This window comes from Anomaloglossus baeobatrachus, chromosome 1 (genome assembly GCF_048569485.1).
Source record: "Anomaloglossus baeobatrachus isolate aAnoBae1 chromosome 1, aAnoBae1.hap1, whole genome shotgun sequence".
Classification (NCBI taxonomy): Eukaryota; Metazoa; Chordata; class Amphibia; order Anura; family Aromobatidae; genus Anomaloglossus; species Anomaloglossus baeobatrachus.
In genome coordinates this window covers 549,575,348-549,593,776 of record NC_134353.1, presented here as the reverse complement: position 1 = coordinate 549,593,776, position 18,429 = coordinate 549,575,348, and the positions used below count along the sequence as shown (strand labels likewise).

Here is an 18,429-nt window from a genome sequence, read left to right as displayed (position 1 = left end):
CTGCCAACAGCTTTTTTGAGACGGAAATATAATTTTCCAGCAGGACTTGTCAACTGTCCACACTGCGCTGCAATACCTGGTTTAATAACCAAAGTATCACTGTGCTTGATTGGTCAGCAAACTCCCCTAACCTAAACCCCATAGAAATTCTATGGGGTATTGTCAAGAGGAAGATGAGAGACACCAGATCCAACAATACAGACGAACTGAAGGCTGCTAAAAAAGTAATGTGGCCTTCCATATCACCTCAGCAGTGCCACAGGCTGATCGCCTCCATGCCACGCCGCATTGATGCAGTAATTCATGCAAAAGGAGCCCCGACCAAGTATTGAGTGCATTTACTGTACAGACCTTTTCAGTAGGCGCCATCATTTCAGAGTGTAAAACCATTTTTTTTCAGTTGGTCTTATATAATATTCACATTTTCTGAGATAGTGACTTTTGGGTTTTCATTGGCTGTAAGCCATATTCATCAACATTAACAGAAATAAACACTTGAAATAGATCACTGTGTGTAATGACTCTATATAATATATGTGTTTCCCTTTTTGTATTTAATTACTGAAATAAATTAACTTTTTGATGATATTCTAATTTTTTGAGATGCACCTGTCTAGCTTTGTTATGTGTACCTGTCTGCAAGTTTTTGCCACCTAACCAGAGCATGATGTGGAGGCTGAGACAACAGCAGAAAAAAAATGGAGGGATGGGACTCAGCACCAATGCTATATAATAAAAATTGGAAACTTTATTTCATGTATTAAAATTGTCACAGGTCAACCAGAAAAAAACGCCATGCGGCTTGCCACGCATAGTTATGAGATCTTACTTAGCTAGTGCTCTTATATATACTTAGTGTTTCTCTGTTACCTCAGAGTACACACATTTTTATCATTGTACTTATCTAGCGCTGGTTTTTATGACTCGTCTAATGTGTAACAATTGTCAAAATCTTTGTATCATGATTTATGTATACAGGGTGCCCGTGTTCATTTCTATGTATTAATCTCTGACCCAGCCTGTCAGTTTTTCTATTTGTGCCTTATACTAATTTGTACTTGTACTTTTTATACAATGCCGGCCTGATCTGCCGCTGATCCTCATGTGCCAGATGCTGCATATTAAATATATTTGCACTTTACTCTTTGTCCTCCAGTTCTTGTTCAATAGTTATGTGATCTGTATAACCTAAAGCTGGGTTCACACATAGCGACAGCGACGTCGCTGTTACGTCACCATGTTATGTGACGCAACAGAGACCTTGTAAGTCGCTGTTATGATCACTGCTTAGCTGTCAAACACAGCAGAAGCAGCAGCGATCATAACGACACGCGTCGCTGTGCTACATGTGCAGAGAGCAGGGAGCCGCGCACATTGCTTAGCGCTGGCTCCCTGCACTCCTAGCTACAGTACACATCGGGTTAATTACCCGATATGTACTGTAGCTACATGTGCAGAGAGCCGGCACTGGCAGCGAGAGCGACGGCCGCTGGTAACGAAGGTAAATATTGGGTAACCAGGGAAAGGTCTTCCCTTGGTTACCCGATGTTTACCCTGGTTACAGCTTACCGCAGCTGCCAGACGCCGGCTCCTGCTCCCTTCCCGCTTCATTTCGTCGCTCTCTCGCTGTCACACACAGCGATGTGTGCGTCACAGCGGGAGAGCGACGACCAAAAAAATGAAGCTGGACATTCAGCAACGACCGGCGACCTCACAGCAGGGGCCAGGTCGTTGCTGGATGTCACACACAGCGACAGCGATGGGACGTCGCTGCAACGTCACAGAAAATGGTGACGTAGCAGCGACGTCGTAGTCGCTGTGTGTGACACCACCCTTAGGGGTACTTCACACACAGCGAGATCGCTACTGAGATCGCTGCTGAGTCACGGTTTTTGTGACCTCATTAGCGATCTCGCTGTGTGTGACACTGAGCAGCGATCTGGCCCCTGCTGTGAGATCGCTGCTCGTTACACACAGCCCTGGTTCGTTTTTTTATTGTTGCTCTCCCGCTGATAAGCACACATCGCTGTGTGTGACAGCGAGAGAGCAACAATCCTGAATGTGTAGGGAGCAGGAGCCGGCGTCTGACAGCCTGCGGTAAGCTGTAACCAAGGTAAACATCGGGTAACCAAGGTGGTTACCCGATATTTACCTTCGTTACCAGCCTCCGCAGCTCTCACGCTGCCAGTGCCGGCTCCTGCTCCCTGCACACTCTAAGTTAAGCGGTGTGAGCTGGTAACTAAGGTAAACATCGGGTAACCATACCCGATGTTTACCTTAGTTACCAGGGTCTGCAGCTTCCAGACGCCGGCTCCGTGCAAGCGCAGCGTCGCTTGCACGTCGCTGCTGGCTGGGGGCTGGTCACTGGTGAGATCTGCCTGTTTGACAGCTCACCAGCGACCATGTAGCGATGCAGCAGCGATCCTGACCAGGTCAGATCGCTGGTCGGATCGCTGCTGCATCGCTAAAATGTGAAGGTACCCTTACCCACATCACTGATTGTTAGCTTTCAGTGTCCGTTCAGCACAGGCAGAAAGCTAGCAATCATTGGAGGAGGCAAAGATACAGAGTATAAGGTTAGATAACTGCAATCTCTGTAGCAGATAAAACAGCAATCAAAACTGCAGGAAGAGGCCCAGCACAATACATACATACATGGGATTCTGCCCATACATCATGTTGCTCTCAGGTGAAACATAAAAAACCTGGCAACAGATATCCTTTAACACCTTCACCACCAGCCTGGTTTTCACCTTCCTGACCAGGCCATTTTTTTCAATTCTGACCAGTGTTTTATGTGGTAATAATCCTGAAACACTTCAATATTTTTAATTATTGTATTACAATATTGTTTGTGTTTTAGTTTGGTTGATATGAGTCGAGGTTATGAAAATATAAAAAAATTGACAAAAAAAAAAAATAAAAATCACAATTTCCATATTTTGAAATGTTACTTAAACCAGATAGGTATACCACACTAAATTGTTAACATTTAACACTTCTACTTTATGTAAACACTATTTTTGAGAAAAAAAGAAAGTTAGCAACTTCGAAGGGTTTATTTATTTAATGGAAAAATGATATATTGCTGATTAAACGTTTAAGTTTAATCAGCAATATATCATTTTTCCATTAAATTTACAAAACTAGTTTTTGGGAGGGAATTTGAGTGGCCTATGACAAAATATCCAAAAGTTACACAATTTTAAAAACTACACCCCACGAACTGCTCAAAAATACATTCATGAAGTTTATTAACCCTTTAGGTGAAACACAGGAATTAATGCAATGTGGAAAAAAAATACAAAAAAATGAAAATTTTAATTTTTCTTTTCCCACAAAAGTGTTGCTTTAGCCCCAAAGTTTGCATATTCACAAGGGTATCAAGACAAACTGAACCATACAATTTGATGTGCAATTTCTTCTGAGTATGCTGATATCCCATATGTGGCGGAAATTACTGTTTGGGTGCACAGCAGGGCTCGAAAGGGAAGGAGCGTCATTTGAATTTTGGAGTGCAAAATTTGGTGGAATAGTTAGATGACATGTCACGTTTACAGAGCCTCTGAGGTGTCTAAATAGTGGAGCTCCCCCACAAGTGACCCCATTCTGGAAACTAGACAGCTCAAGGAGTTTTTTTAGAACTGTGGTGAGCACCTTTAACCACCCTCTATAGGTGCTTCACTAAATTTTACAATGCTGACCTGTGGAAATTAAGACATTTCTCAAAAAGATGTTTTTGCCCTCTATTTTTTTTTATTTTCAAAAGGGTAATAGCAGAAAATTGACAGTACAATTTGTTGTGCATTTTCTTTTGAGTACATTGGATACTGCATATGTGGCTGAAAATTACTTTCAAGGCACAATGCAGGAAGGGAAGGAGCGCCATATTATAGTGCAGAATTTGCAGTAATAGTTTGCAGATACCATGTCACATTGGCAAAGACCCTGAAATACCAGAACAGAAGAACCCTCCACCCACCTCCAAAAGTGACCCACTTTACAAACTACACATCTCAGTGAATTCATGTAGGGGTGCAAGTGATAATATTGTGTCACAGAATTGTATGTCATTTGGTGTTGAATATAAAAAAAAAAAAAAAAAAATAAAATATTACATTCTTACCACAAAAATTTTGTTTTAGCCCCAGATTTTACATTTTCACACAGTGTAATGGGTAACAATGACACCAAAATTTGTCACAATTTCTGCTGAACATGGCAACACCCCACTTATGGCTGTACAGTACTGCTTAGCCACACCGCAAGACTTAGGAGATAGGGAGCGGTATTTGACTCTTGGAGCACAAATTTTCCTAGAATAGTTTACAGACTCCCTAAATGCCAGAAGAGCAGAAACTCCTAAGTGAACCCATTTTGGAAATTACATCCTTCTGGGAATTTATCTACAGCAGTAGTGACTATTTTGACTCCACGGGTGTTTTCCATTAACAAGCAGCAATAGCTGTTGCCAAGTGAAAATTGCACATCTGCCTTTGTAGAGCCCTGTACATAGTGCCCAGTTCGTGCTTCTGGACACACACCCCCATAAACTAAGCAGGCCTCATCGCTACAGAAATGCCAAATATGTGGCCTCTAATTGTCATTTAGGTTAACTGTGGAGCTCAGATGGGAGGGAACATTTGGATGCAGGCGTGCAGACTTTTGTATTTTTTTCTTTTTTAGGGTGGCCACATGCTGGGCTCTGTGCAGCCTCGATGTTTTTCTATGGCCAGTGATCAGGAGATGATTGCGACCCCGAGACCAGCAACAATCACCAGAATTCTGATGAAGAATGGTAGATCAATAGTGATTACGGCAAATAGAAGTTTATAAGATGTAGTGCTCACTCCTCTTCACCTCTCTGGCACACATGACATGACACCATCAATGGGGAGCCAAGGGTTGTAATGGCAACCGGAGGTCAAATGGTGACCCCTGGGTCTGCCATGTATGGTTGCCTGTCAGACGCAGCCAGCAGCAGGGTCTGACAGGCAATATATATAAAAAAGAAAAAGTATTTGGTATTGTTGAGTCCATAACTCAATCTATAAAACTGTCCCACTATTTAAGCCTTTCAGTGAACAGCTTAAAAAAAAATTAAAAACATGGTAAAAAACTTTTTTCATCAGAACACTGAAAAAAGCGGAATAAAACTCGATCAAAAAGCTGAACATAAAATGAATTTTACAGAAAATGCCATTTTATCTTGCAGAAAACCAGCTGCCACAGAGTGCCACTATAGTAAAAAAGAACAAAAAAAGTTACCTCTGAAAATAAGTTTATATTAACCCCTTCACGACCGGCCGATTTTTCGCTTTCCGTTTTTTTTTTTTTTCGATATTCTTTTTCTGAGACGCAACTTTTTTATTTTTCACTCAATATGGTCATTTTTTTTAAAAACCCAGAGAAGATGCAGTGTAGTGTAGGACCCAGCAAAGGAGGGTGCCGTGACGGGGCGCTGGGCATTTGGCCTTGGGTTCAATTAGGTCACGGATACGCTGATTGACTTAAAGAAGGATTCCCCTGCCTCTATTAACTATCAAGAGACTGCAGTCCGTAATGACAACAGCATCCAGGTTGCTAATCAACTGCGAATGGGTCTAGCACCGATTGTGGTGATGCTAGTGGTACATCTCCTATTCCTGTTTTTTCTCAATTTTCTTATCACGGTTTGAAAATTTACTGTGTTATTATTAATGCTCCTATTAACCACAAAGAAGCAGTCAAAAGGAACCCTGGGACCCCCCACCACCTACAAACATTTCTACAGGGTCCTATACAATATTGATATCCTCACCATAAGGCTATGATCACACAAGGTGTTTTTGGTGCATTTTTTTCCTGACCAAAACCTGATCTAGTGGCAGAAGTCTCCCGGGGGTCTCCTGGTGGTTTTCTGCGTTTTTTGGTATGGTTTATGGCCAGGCGTTTGGTGCAATTTGTTGGCGTTTTACACTTCTGTGATGGCCAGACAAATTCCAGAGTCGCAGGGGTTCAAACGTAACGGGCCTGGGCCGGGACTGAACTGAAACCGGCACTCTGGTAATAAAATAAAAAAAAAAGCATAAAGAAAAAAAAGCAAGCGCACTATTCTTAACCAGTCTCCAGCATCGCTAAAAGTAAAAGTACTAAAAGTAAAAAAAAAACAAATTGGAGTAGGGTCCCACCATATTATGATACCCAGCACAGATAAAACATACAGATACAGACTGCAGCACCCAGCCCTGCGCTTATCTTGGCTGTGTAGCAAAATAAAATGAGGGACCCCATGCGGTTTTTTTTGTTTTGTTTATTAAATAATTTTAATTTTAAAGAACAGCATCCGGTCCTCCCAGTATCGATACTCAGCCAAGATAAAGCCTAACAGCTGGGGGATAGTATTCTCAGGCTGGGGAGAAACATGTTTATTGGGCGCCCCCCCAGCTTAAAAATATCAGTCTGCAGTCACCCAGAATTGTTGCATCCATTAGATGCAACAATCTAAGCACTTTACTAGGCTCTTCCTGATTGCCCTGATGCGGTGGCAATTGGGGTACTAAGGAGTTAATGTCAACCCACAGCTGCCACAAAGCCCCAGATTAGTAATGATAGGAGTCTATGAGACCCATTACTAAGCTGTAAGTGAAAAAATACAAACACCAAAAAAATCCTTTATTTGAAATAAAGTATAAAAAATACCCTCTCACCATTAACTAACCCTAAAAACATGCCTGCAGGTCTGACGTAATACACACAAGGTCCCACGACTATTCTAGCTCTGCTACATCTGAAGCTCACAATGAGCGGCATATAACACGATTGTCTGCTGTGAGCGCTAGGCAAAGAATGAATGAGCTATGCGATCAGCAGTGATGTCACTCAAGCTATTTACTGTCACAAGTACCTCCAGCTGTGACCGCAAATCACCCAAGTGACATCACCGCTGATCGCTTATACTCTGCCTGAAACTCACAGCGTTCAGTCATGTTCCATGAACGTGCTGACTTCACATATGTAGCAGAGCTGAATCGTCATGGGACTTCGTGTGGATTACGTCGGACCTGACGGGTGTTTGGGGTTAATAAAGTGGTGAAGGAGGGTTTTTTTATTTTATTTTATTTCAAGTAAAGGATTTTTTCAGTGTTTGTTTTTCTTTTCACTAACAGATTAGTAACGGGGGGGGGGAGGGGGGGTGTATCAGACGCCTTCCATTACTAATCTAGGGCTTAGTGGCAGCTGTGGGCTGACATTAATTCCTTATCCAGATTGCTACCACACCAGGGCAATCAGAAAGAGCCAGGTAAAGTGCTGGGATTGTCGCATCTAATGGTTGCTACAATCCTGGGCGGCAGCAGGCTGATATTTTTAGGCCTGGAGGGGGCACCAAATAAACATGGGTCTCCCCAGCCTGAGAATACCAGCCCCCAGCTGTCAGGCTTTATTCTTGGCTGGTATAAAAACTGGGGGGACCGCACTCTATAAAAACAAAAAAAAAGCATGGGGTCCCTCTTATTTTAATACACAGCCAAGATAAGCGTACGGTTGGGTGCTGCCTGTAGCGGTGTGCTTTATCTGTGCTGGGTATCATAAGGGGGGACCCTACGCCAATTTGTTTTCAATTTATATTTACTGTACGATAGACTCGCAGACCGGGTCTGTGATTGTTTGCAGGCAGACATTGTCACACAGGCTAGGGGCGCGTCTAACCAGACGTCAGATGGACATGGTCAGCAGTGTATATGCAATGAAGGTAATGATCGGCCCGGGAAGTGAAAGGGTGGCAGCGTACAACCCTGTCGGTGATTCGGTAACAATTGGCCGCCTGCTCCAATCCCCCTATTTTTGTGCTAAAAGACTTATATGAGGACCAGCGTCCGGCCTGATACCCTGGATGAATTACGGACAAGAACTGGGTTTTTTATTAACCCGGTTAAATCCGCAGATCCAGGGTATCTGCAAGTCCGCCCAGTTATAGGGTGAAAAACAAAGACAAACCGCTGAAAAGAATGGACATGTTCATTCTTTTAATAATGCAGCAAAATCCAGGACAGTTCACAAAATCGTCGGGAAAACACCGCAGCAAATGTGTTGTGTGCGCGCGCATGAGATTTCTGTAATCTCACAGGCTTTGCTGGGACTGTGTAGGCAGTTTTATTAGTATAGATTTGCATAAAACCAAGACAAAAAGCATGCTAAAACCGATGCAAAAACGCAGCAAAAACGCCCTGTGTGAATATAGCCTAATGGGGAATTTCAACCTACCTATTGAAATGCACTAGCTAAGTCCATGCTTGTCACTCACTCCTTCCTTTTATTTTAGACAATGATTCTCAACATACACTGGAGATCAAAATTAGAGAACAATGTATGATCACTTGCTTTTTCAGAAAAAATGTAATGTAATCTACATTGCTCAACATTTGAAGGTTTTTTGTAAGGGGTGCACCATGCCAGTAGAACAGTGTTTTACAAAAGATCCAAAAGTTAATGAGCATAAAACCTTTATTTTGCCCAAAACGTGATTATCATAATTAGAAAACAACAATGACTGTAGCACAGAGAAAGATTATAACTTCATTTTCTGAAGTTAACAGTCACCAATCAGTAGGAAGTGTACAGGCCTCTGCTTTGAATGACTTCAGCACATCTGTGGGGCCACAGGACATCACGAGTCTCTCACAATGCTCTGCTGTGATTTTGGTCCACTCTTCTTCCAGTCTCTTCGACAGTTCTTTGTTGTGGGTTTCTCGGCCATAACAGTCACCAAGAATTTTCCAGAGGCTTTATATTGGGTTTAGATCAGGACTCTGGACTGGCTATTTCATTGTTTCAATGTTTTCTGTTTCAAGGAACTGCTTTACCCGTTTTGCTGTGTGACAGAGGGCATTCCCCAAAACATGACACTTCCTCCACCCCCTTTTCACTGACTTCTTAAAAACGCTTTGGATTCAGACTCTCTCAAATAACATAATGTTCCAGACTAAAATTAAACTTGCTTTCATCACTAAAATGAACTGTGTACCACTTCTCTGTCCACACAACATGCTCCTTTTGATTCTTTCTGCTTATTGAGAGGTTTAGTCACTGCAGAGTGGGCTTTCAGTCCAAATGTTCTTAAAAGTCGTGACACATCCTTACTCTGGTGCTGAACTGGCAAGCAATTTCAGCTGTAGCATTGAAACAATTACCCATGAACATTCTCTGCATTATCCTGTCCTCTCTTGCTTTTGTTTTTCGAGAGTGACCAGCCTTCTTGGGGGACTTGAAAGATTGTGATATAAAGTTGCAATATTCTCAAAATCAGACTTTGAAAGAACAACTTCTCATGCTATGGCACATAGGGTCAACCCTTTGGCTTTAACACTAGAACTACTGAGGTAGTCATTTTGACTACTTTGCACCATGTATTTCTATATAGGTGTCACGAGTCCAGTAGCTCTAGTGTTAAACAGGACAATCTGCTGCCACAGGGTTTCAGTCACTTTGAAACGGCACACCATTTTTGCAAAGTCAGTGCAAATTGGAAAGTTAAGGCCCCGTCACACTAAGCAACATCGCTAGCAACATCGCTGCTAACGAACAACTTTTGTGACGTTGCTAGCGATGTTGCTGTGTGTGACATCCAGCAACAACCTGGCCCCTGCTGTGAGGTCGTTGGTTGTTGCTGAATGTCCTGGGCCATTTTTTAGTTGTTGCTGTCCTGCTGTGAAGCACAGATCGCTGTGTGTGACAGCGAGACAGCAACAACTAAATGTGCAGGCAGCAGGAGCCGGCTTCTGCGGAGGCTGGTAACCAATGTAAACATCGGGTAACCAAGAAGCCCTGTCCTTGGTTACCCGATATTTACCTTTGATACCAGACTCCTCCGCTCTCACTGTCAGTGCCGGCTCCTGCTCTGTGCACATGTAGCTGCAGCACACATCGGGTTAATTAACCCGATGTGTGCTGTAACTAGGAGAGCAAGGAGCCTGCTCTGTGCACATTTAGCTGCAGTACACATCGGGTTAATTAACCCGATGTGTGCTGTAGCTAGGAGAGCAGGGAGCCAGCGCTAAGCATTGTGCGTTGCTCCCTGCTCTGTGCACATTTAGCTGCAGCACACATCGGGTAATTAACCCGATGTGTGCTGTAACTAGGAGAGCAGGGAGCCAGCGCTAAGCGGTGTGCGCTGCTCCCTGCTCTCTGCACGTGTAGCTCCGTGCGGTGGTAACCAAGGTAAATATCGGGTTGGTTACCCGATATTTACCTTAGTTACCAAGCGCAGCATCTTCCACGCGGCGCTGGGGGCTTGTCACTGGTTGCTGGTGAGCTCACCAGCAACTTGTGTAGCGACGCTCCAGCGATCCCTGCCAGGTCAGGTTGCTGGTGGGATCGCTGGAGCGTCGCAGTGTGACATCTCACCAGCAACCTCCTAGAAACTTACCAGCGATCCCTATCGTTGTTGGGATCGCTGGTAAGTTGCTTAGTGTGACTGGACCTTTAGGCTGACAGTTAAATAGGATTTGTCAGATAATTAAGGAAATTCGCACCAGCCACCAGATTAACACCAATAACTTGCAGGTATCTGAAAGTGTTCACGAATTTTGATCAGTGTTCTTTATCATTTATCTCATTTACAGGTTTATTATGTGCTTTTGAAAAAATTCAATTTCTGAAAAGCTTAAAATACTGCTAGTTTACTCATGTTAGGATATAATCACAAAAGAACTACACGATGACCTTAACATTTAGGAAATTGTGTGTTCTCCAATTTTGATCTCCAGTGTAGATGGGCATACACTATTTTCTAATACTGCCTTGTTTACCTATATAACTTTATAAACTACCTCCATTCTGACAACCACCTACTCATTCTCAGTTCTCTTCTCTTCAACTGACTTCAGTTCAGCAGAAAACTCACACTGACTTCTTTACCTCTCTCCACTATACCGTCACACATACAAACAACCAACATTTTCTGTAATTCTCCCAAGCTATCAGGGTTGTAAAACACTCTTGCGCCAATTAACTTTGCTGCCAGAGATATAAACATTAACCTTGTTACTTCCTGGCCTCTCCTTTTTGCAAATCCATTAACTGGTTGTAATTTCCCAGAAAATTGCTGAAAATCATTCCAAAGACATACAAGGATTTAAATGCATCTCCAGTCTTGACAAAACTCCCTTGTTTGCCTGCTTTTGTGTGGTACGCAGGCAACAGTCTCCAAAATATCTATACAAGCATCCCCAAGTATCTGGAATGCAGTAACTCCGCATACGGTTTCAAATGGTTTTAAATGGCTGAAGCCTTCAGATGCCACCTGGAAACCCTCCTCTCCAGGAAAGCCTACAACCCGCAGTAACTTCACTGCCACCTCATTACCAGCAGAGCTGTTTCAAACCTTTTAGGCTATGTGCGCATGCTGCATCTTTTTCTGGGTGCATCTTTTATCCTGCCTGTGGTCACAAACACATGACATTTTGACATGTTTTTGTTAATGCATTTTTTATAAGTTTTTTAAATGAGAAACATTACGTTAGGATAGGATAATTGATAGCGAGAAAACAAAAAATTGAAAGAATAGAAAGAAAGAACATATAGAATAAATAGAAAGAAAGAACAGAATAGCTTGATAGATACTGCGATTTTTTTGGTAAAAATATGATGTGGGGTCACCCTCATTTTTCATATCCAGCACACGAACAGTCTCTGCCTGAACCTCACAGCAGGCAGTAATGTTCTATGGAGATCGCTGTGAGCTTCAGATGTAGCAGTGCTGGAAGCATCGTGGGACCTAATGTGGATTATATCAGACCTGCAGGGGTGTTTTGGGGGTTTATAAAGTGGTGAAAGAGGTTTTTTTTTTTTGTTTTATTCCGAATAAAGGATTATTTTGGAGTTTGTGTTTATTTCTTTTTCCCTTACAGATTAGTGATATAGGGCGGTCTCAGACGCCTCCCATTACTATCTAGGGCTTAGTGGCAGCTGTGGGCTGTCATTAAATTTTTATTACCCTGATTGCCACCACACCAGGGCAATCGGGATGCTGCAAATCCAGGCAGCTGCAGGCTGATATTTTAGTCAGGGGGCACCCAATAACCATGGGTCTCCCCAGCCTGAGAATACCAGCCCACAGCTGTCGGGCTTTATCTTAGCTGTGTATCAAAATAAAAGGGGACCACACGCAGTTTTTTTACATTTAAAAAAAAACAAAACAAACTGCATGCTGTTCCTTTTATTTTGATCCCCAGCCAAGAAAAGCGCATGATTGGGGGCTGCAGCCTATAGCCATATCTTTATCTGTGCTGGGTATCACAATATGGGGGAAGACCTTATGCCAATTTTTTCTTATTTAACTGTACAATATAGACCAGCCCACTGGCATTTGATTGGAGGCGTCAGACATGCTGTCACTCAGTGTGGGGGCGTGTCTGACTGCATACAATCACAGACGCCAGTGGGCAGGAGAAGCAGAACATATTCAATGAAGGTAATGAGTGGCCTGAGAAGTAAATGAGCGGCCACGGGAGCAGTGTGACAGCCACGCTAGTGATTCTGTAAGTATTAAGTGCTTGCTCCTACCCCTTTGCACATGGGGCCCGGCATCTGGCCAGATACAAGGGATCAATTCCCCGCCGACCAAGAGTCAGCGGGGCATTGATCTGCCAGTCCTCCGAAACGCAAAAACAAACTGCAAAAAGAATTAACATGCTGCATCTTCAAAAACGGAGCCAAAAAAGATGCACTGGGCGGACCCCAAAATAGAAATCTCAGACTTTGCTGGGGGAGTTAATACATGTAATTTGAGTGCATCTTTTTGACCACAAAACGTAATAAAAAAAATGCAGTAAAAGATGCAGCATGTGCATGTAGCCTTACTTTGTCTTTTTCCCTATCCCTTGTGGATTGTAAGACAATGATGGTGGGCTCCTGTCACAAGGTCGCAGTTAACTGATTTCATATATTCTATCTATTGATACCCTCTTCACATATGTAGCACCCTGGAATGAATGGTGAATTAGAGTAATAACATTTCCTAATTTGCTAACATTCAACTAAATAAAACCATTACATCTCTTACTAATTAGCAGCTAGGACCTAGTTTCTCATGTTTGCCTCATAGAATCAGCTGCACATTTCTGCAAAAAAATTCACTTTCAAAAAAGAAGATTGTTTATTAGCATTTTAAGAAGGAGCCAGGGCACTATTTCTTCACAGCAGCTTAGAAATTAAGATTATAGCAGTTGTAAATTTATTACAAGTCATGATAATGATTCCAAACCTGCACCTTCAGGGTGGAAATGACTCAGACTGGCTCACTACATTTAACAATCTATTTTTGTACATGCATATTTATGAACAACTCCAGCAGAAAATTGCATTTTCTGGCCCACATATCACCACCTTTGATATGTTCTGGAGGCAAGTCTGCTGTATTTGAGGGGAGAATATTTTATAGCTTGACAGTACAGCGGAATAAGAGTGATACCATTATTGTCTACTTACCAGTGACTTGGTCAACAAGAATACGAGATGTAATAATGCGACCGTACTGGGAGAATAGCTGTTCCAATTCTTTCTGTGTCATTGTTTTTGGAAGTCCACTGACGTACAGGTTGGCATCCCTAATAGATGCGGAACTGGGACGAGCATACGAGACCTTAACAAAAGCCCCAAACAAAAAAAAAAAAATTAGCCAAAGGTTTCAGACTGAATGTTAAAACTCTGTATTAAAAAGATTGAAGAATTAAAAAGCAAGCATTTTCTGTTCACGCCTGCTGCTAATCTGTGGTGTTGTATTTTATTATAGAGGTTTATTTTAACCCACAAGAACTACAGGTTTTACTTGGTCAACCAACTTAAGAGTACTCAAGGGAGATGAAGTTCTTCTACTGTCACTGTCCTCAGGCTATGTGCGCACATTGCGTAATTGCATGCAGTTACGCTGCGATCTGCACCGCAGCGTAACTGCATGCGTCCTGCGTCCCCTGCACAATCTATGGAGATTGTGCAGGAGCCGTGCGCACAAGGCGTATTAGAGCGCAGCGCTTCGGCTGCTGCCCGAAGCGCGCGTTCTAAGTGACATGTCACTTCTTTCCTGCGCTCTGCATGCAGTCCCTGCTCTATGGGAAGGGCTACATGCAGAGCGCATGAAATCGGCTTTTGTTTCTGCAGCGATTTGAAGCGCATGTGTGCTCTTTAAATCGCTGCAGAAATTTCTGCAGGGCCAGTACGCAACGTGCGCACATAGCCTAAAACTATATACAAGATGCACTATGCTATTCCTGTGCCTATAATTCAGAGTAATGCTGGAGCTGCTCTTGTCTGCTCCCTCTCCGAGACGTTATATAACACATCATGGGCCTGCTACTGGTGCCTAGCAACATTCAGCCCCCTAAGAGCAACTTCCCTGCAGTCCAAGAGTAGGGGGATGGCCTGCTCCATGGTACCAAGCAACAGTCAGCCCCTTAAGAGCTGCTTCCCTGCAGTCCAAGAACAGGGGGATGGCCTAAAACAATTGTGCGAAGCAACAGTCAGTCCCTTAAGAGCTGCTTCCCTGCAGTACGAGAACAGCAGTCAGCCCCCTAGGTTTATGTTCACATGCGGCATCTTTAATGTCAGTGCATCTTGATTGCATCTTAAAATGCACCAAAACGCACCGTGGCAAAAACACAAAAAACGCAATGCGTTTTTACCGCATTTTCCCCAATGCGTTTTTTTTTGTTAAGTCAAATCTATTCAGTGGAGGGCTCAAAAACGTGACAATAACAAAAACTTTACATGCTGCATGGCTGCATCTTCAAAAATGCAGCCAATAAAAGTTGCCTAGTGTGGACAGCAAAATCAAAATCTCAAACTTTGCTGGGAGAAGGAAATGCATGCATTTTGGTGCATCTTTGTGACCTCAAAAACGTATCAAAAAATGCAGCAAAAGATGCCCTGTGTGAACTTAGCCTGGCAGCGACTTCCCTGCAGTCCAAGAACAGGTGGATGGGCTGCTCCATGGAGCCTAGCAACACTAAGCCCCCGAAGAGCAGCTTACCAGTAGTATGAGAAAAGTTAATTTCAGTAATTCAATACAAAAAGGGAAACCCATATATAGAGTCATTACAAAGTGATCTATTTCTGCTAATGTTGATGACTATGGCTTACGGCCAATGAAAACCCAAAACTCATTACCTCAGAAAATTAGAATATTTTCTAATAACAAAACCTCCTGCTAAGGCTTCTTAAGCATTTAAAATGGTCCCTAAGTCTGGTACAGTAGGCTACACAATCATGGGGAAGACTGCTAACTTGACATGTTCAGAAGGCAGTCACTACCACACTCAACAAGGAAGGAAAGCCAAGCAAATGTCCAGACCTAAACCCTGCTGAGCATCTGTGGGACATCCTGAAACAGAAGGTGGAAGAGTGCAAGGTCTCTAGCATCCACCAACTCCGTGATATCATGGAGGAATGGAAGAGAATTCCAGTGGCTCCTGTGAAGCTCTAGTGAACTCCATGCCCAAGAGAGTTAAGGCTGTGCTTGAAAATAATGGTGGACACAAACAAAATTGACACTTTGGGCACAATATGTCAATTTTCACTTTGTGAACTCACTTTTGTTGCCAGCGGTTAAGTTGTTATAATGGTAGGGTGTTGAGTTAGAGGGCACCCCAAATTTACACATTACATTTAAGTGTTGTCTGAAAAAAAGTTAAAATATTTACAAAAAAAGAAGGGTGTACTCACTATTGTGCTAAACTATATATTTCACATGCATACAGGACATCAAAATGCACATCTCAATCATACATACACTGTGTATACTAAATAGCTATCTCTCTCTATATCTCTCTCTATATCTCTCTCTATATCTCTCTCTATATCTCTCTCTATATCTCTCTCTATATATATATATATATATCTCTCTCTATATATATCTATCTCTCTCTATATATCTCTCTCTCTCTATATATCTCTCTCTATACATATATATCTCTCTCTATATATATATATATCTATCTCTCTATATATATCTCTCTCTCTCTCTATAATATAGATATATATATATATTATATCTATATCTATATATATTATAAATACACACAAATATAAATGCAATACTTGTTCTCGCTTTCATTTTTCATGAGCTTAACTTAAGATCTAACAATTTTTCTATGTAAACAAAAGGCAGTTTTCTCAAATATTGATCACAAAGTCTAAATGTGTCAGGCTGCTTTCACACATCCGGTTTTAGCCGTGCGGCAAAATCAGTCTCTAAAACCTATGCAACGGAAGCAGCGAAAAAAACCGCATCCCTTGCATAAGTTTTTACATGCGGCCCGTCCGGTTTTTGCCGGTTGCGGCACGCTACTGAGCATGCGCAGTGCAAAAAAAACGCATGCGGCGGCCGGATGCGTTTTTTGCCGCATCCGGCGTCCATAGGCATGCATTGGAAAAAGCGCCACATTGGCCAGATGCGGCGCAATGTGCTTTTTTTCGCCGGACAAAAAAAAAAAAAACGTTCCATCCGGCCGCCGCATGGGCTAAATATGCCGCATCCGGCAAAAACCGGACCGAACGCAAGGCCATGCGGCACAATCCGGCACTAATGAAAGTCTATGCGGAAAAAATGCAACCGGCGGCAAAAAAAACTGTTTCGTTTTTTCTGCAAAGAGCCGGATTGTGCCGCACAGCAAAAACCGGATGTGTGAAAGCAGCCTTAGAGACCCTTTTTTTCAAGATAACCCATCTGTCACGATTCTGCTGTGCAGAGCATTTTCCCTTTGGAGATGCTCTGCTGCACTTTCCTGTGTTACTAAGCTACCAGTGTGTTTGATAGCACAGGATTCCATGTTGGTGCTAATTACTCAGGTTTTCCACATGTCACAATTTCTCTATGCAGAGCATCTTGTTTATGGAGATGCTCGGCTACACTTTCCTGTGTTACTAGCTAGTAGTGTGTTTGACAGCACAGGATTCCATGTTGGTGCTGATTACTCAGGTGTCCCGTCTCCCTGGTTATTGCTCAGGCTTCTTTACAAAGCATGCTCGACCAAGACATCGCCAGTTGTATTTTCTGGTTCTGCAGTTGTGCTGTTTGTTTGTGTGTCTGTTCTGATCTTTCTTCTCTGACCCCGGACCATTATTTGACTCGTCTCTTTCGGCTCCCTGTTCCTGTCGTGACCTCCTGCCTGTTTGACCTCTGACTTACCTAACTACGTTTCTGCTTTCTCCCTGAACTTATTACAATGCTCTCCTGGAATTATAACGCTCATATCTTCTTGAGTACGCCTCTGTCTTCTTCCGTTTATACGCATCCTTCTGTTAACAGACCCTGGCTTTTCTGGCTACGCTCCTGCTCACACTCCCTATAAGTGGTGGCTAGCATCACACCACCCACCTCACTGGTGCGGCATTTCAAGATGCTGATTAGATAGCTTGATTATTGAACGTGTCGGTTGCCACAATAAAAGGTCACTCTAAAATGTGCAGTTCTACAGTACTGGTGGGGGTCCAGGAGGGGTGGGAGATCAGAAAAACCGTCAGTATCTGGTGTGACATCCATTTGCCTCACACAATATACCTCATCTCCTTCGCATAGCGTTGATCAGGTTGTTAACTGTGGACTGTGTGAAGTTGCTGGATTGTACCAGGAACTGTAACATGCAGTCGTATCTGTCGATTCAGAGAATCTCACACATGCTCAATGGATGACATATTGGGTGATTTAAGCTGGCCATGTAAGAACTGGGATGTTTTCAGCTTCCAGGAATTGTGTACACATCCTTGCAACAAGGAGCCATGAATTATGCTGTAGCATGAGGTTGTTGATGAATGGCGTAACAATGAGCCTCAGGATCTCACAGTTTCTCTGTACATTCAATATGGCATCAATAAAATGCACCTGTATTAGCTACCCATATCATACCCCTGACTAACTGCAGTCAGGTGGAAGCACGATGAGGATGACTAGCATGTAGATGAGCTCCCAAAAACGGTTTGTGTAAAAATTATTTGGTTATGCAAACCAGTTTTTGCAGCAGCTGTCCAAGTGACTAGCCTCAAATAATCTTGGCGGTGAATATGCTGGATGTTGACATCTAGGGCTGGTATGGTTACACGTGGTCTGTGGTTGTGAGACCAGTTGTATCTACTGACAAATTCTCTGAAACACCTTTGAAGATAACATATGGTAGTGAAATTATAATTCATTTCAAAGGCAACAGATCTGGTAGACATTCCCGCAGTCAGCATACCAATTGCAAACTCCCTCAAGACTTGGGACATCTGTGGCATTGTGCTGTGTGATAAAACTTTACATTTTAGAGTGGCCTTTTATTGTGGCCAGCCTAAAGCTGGGGTCACACTAAACGACAGTGACAACGATGTCGCTGTTACGTCACCATTTTCTGTGACGTAGCAGCGACCTTGTATGTCGCTATTATGATCGCTGCTTAGCTGTCAAACACAGCAGCCGAA

General features: G+C 42.8%; 1 protein-coding gene across 8 annotated transcripts in view; it reads right to left on the bottom strand.

Moving 5' to 3' along the window:
* ELAVL2 (ELAV like RNA binding protein 2) overlaps positions 1-18,429 on the bottom strand; it is a 261,383-nt gene that overhangs the window by 48,436 nt on the left and 194,518 nt on the right. For all 8 annotated transcript variants that reach the window (XM_075316754.1, XM_075316739.1, XM_075316748.1 and 5 more), the window contains exon 5: positions 13,468-13,621. In XM_075316754.1, coding sequence (XP_075172869.1) covers positions 13,468-13,621 — 154 coding nt within the window. The remainder of the gene's footprint in view (positions 1-13,467; positions 13,622-18,429) is intronic.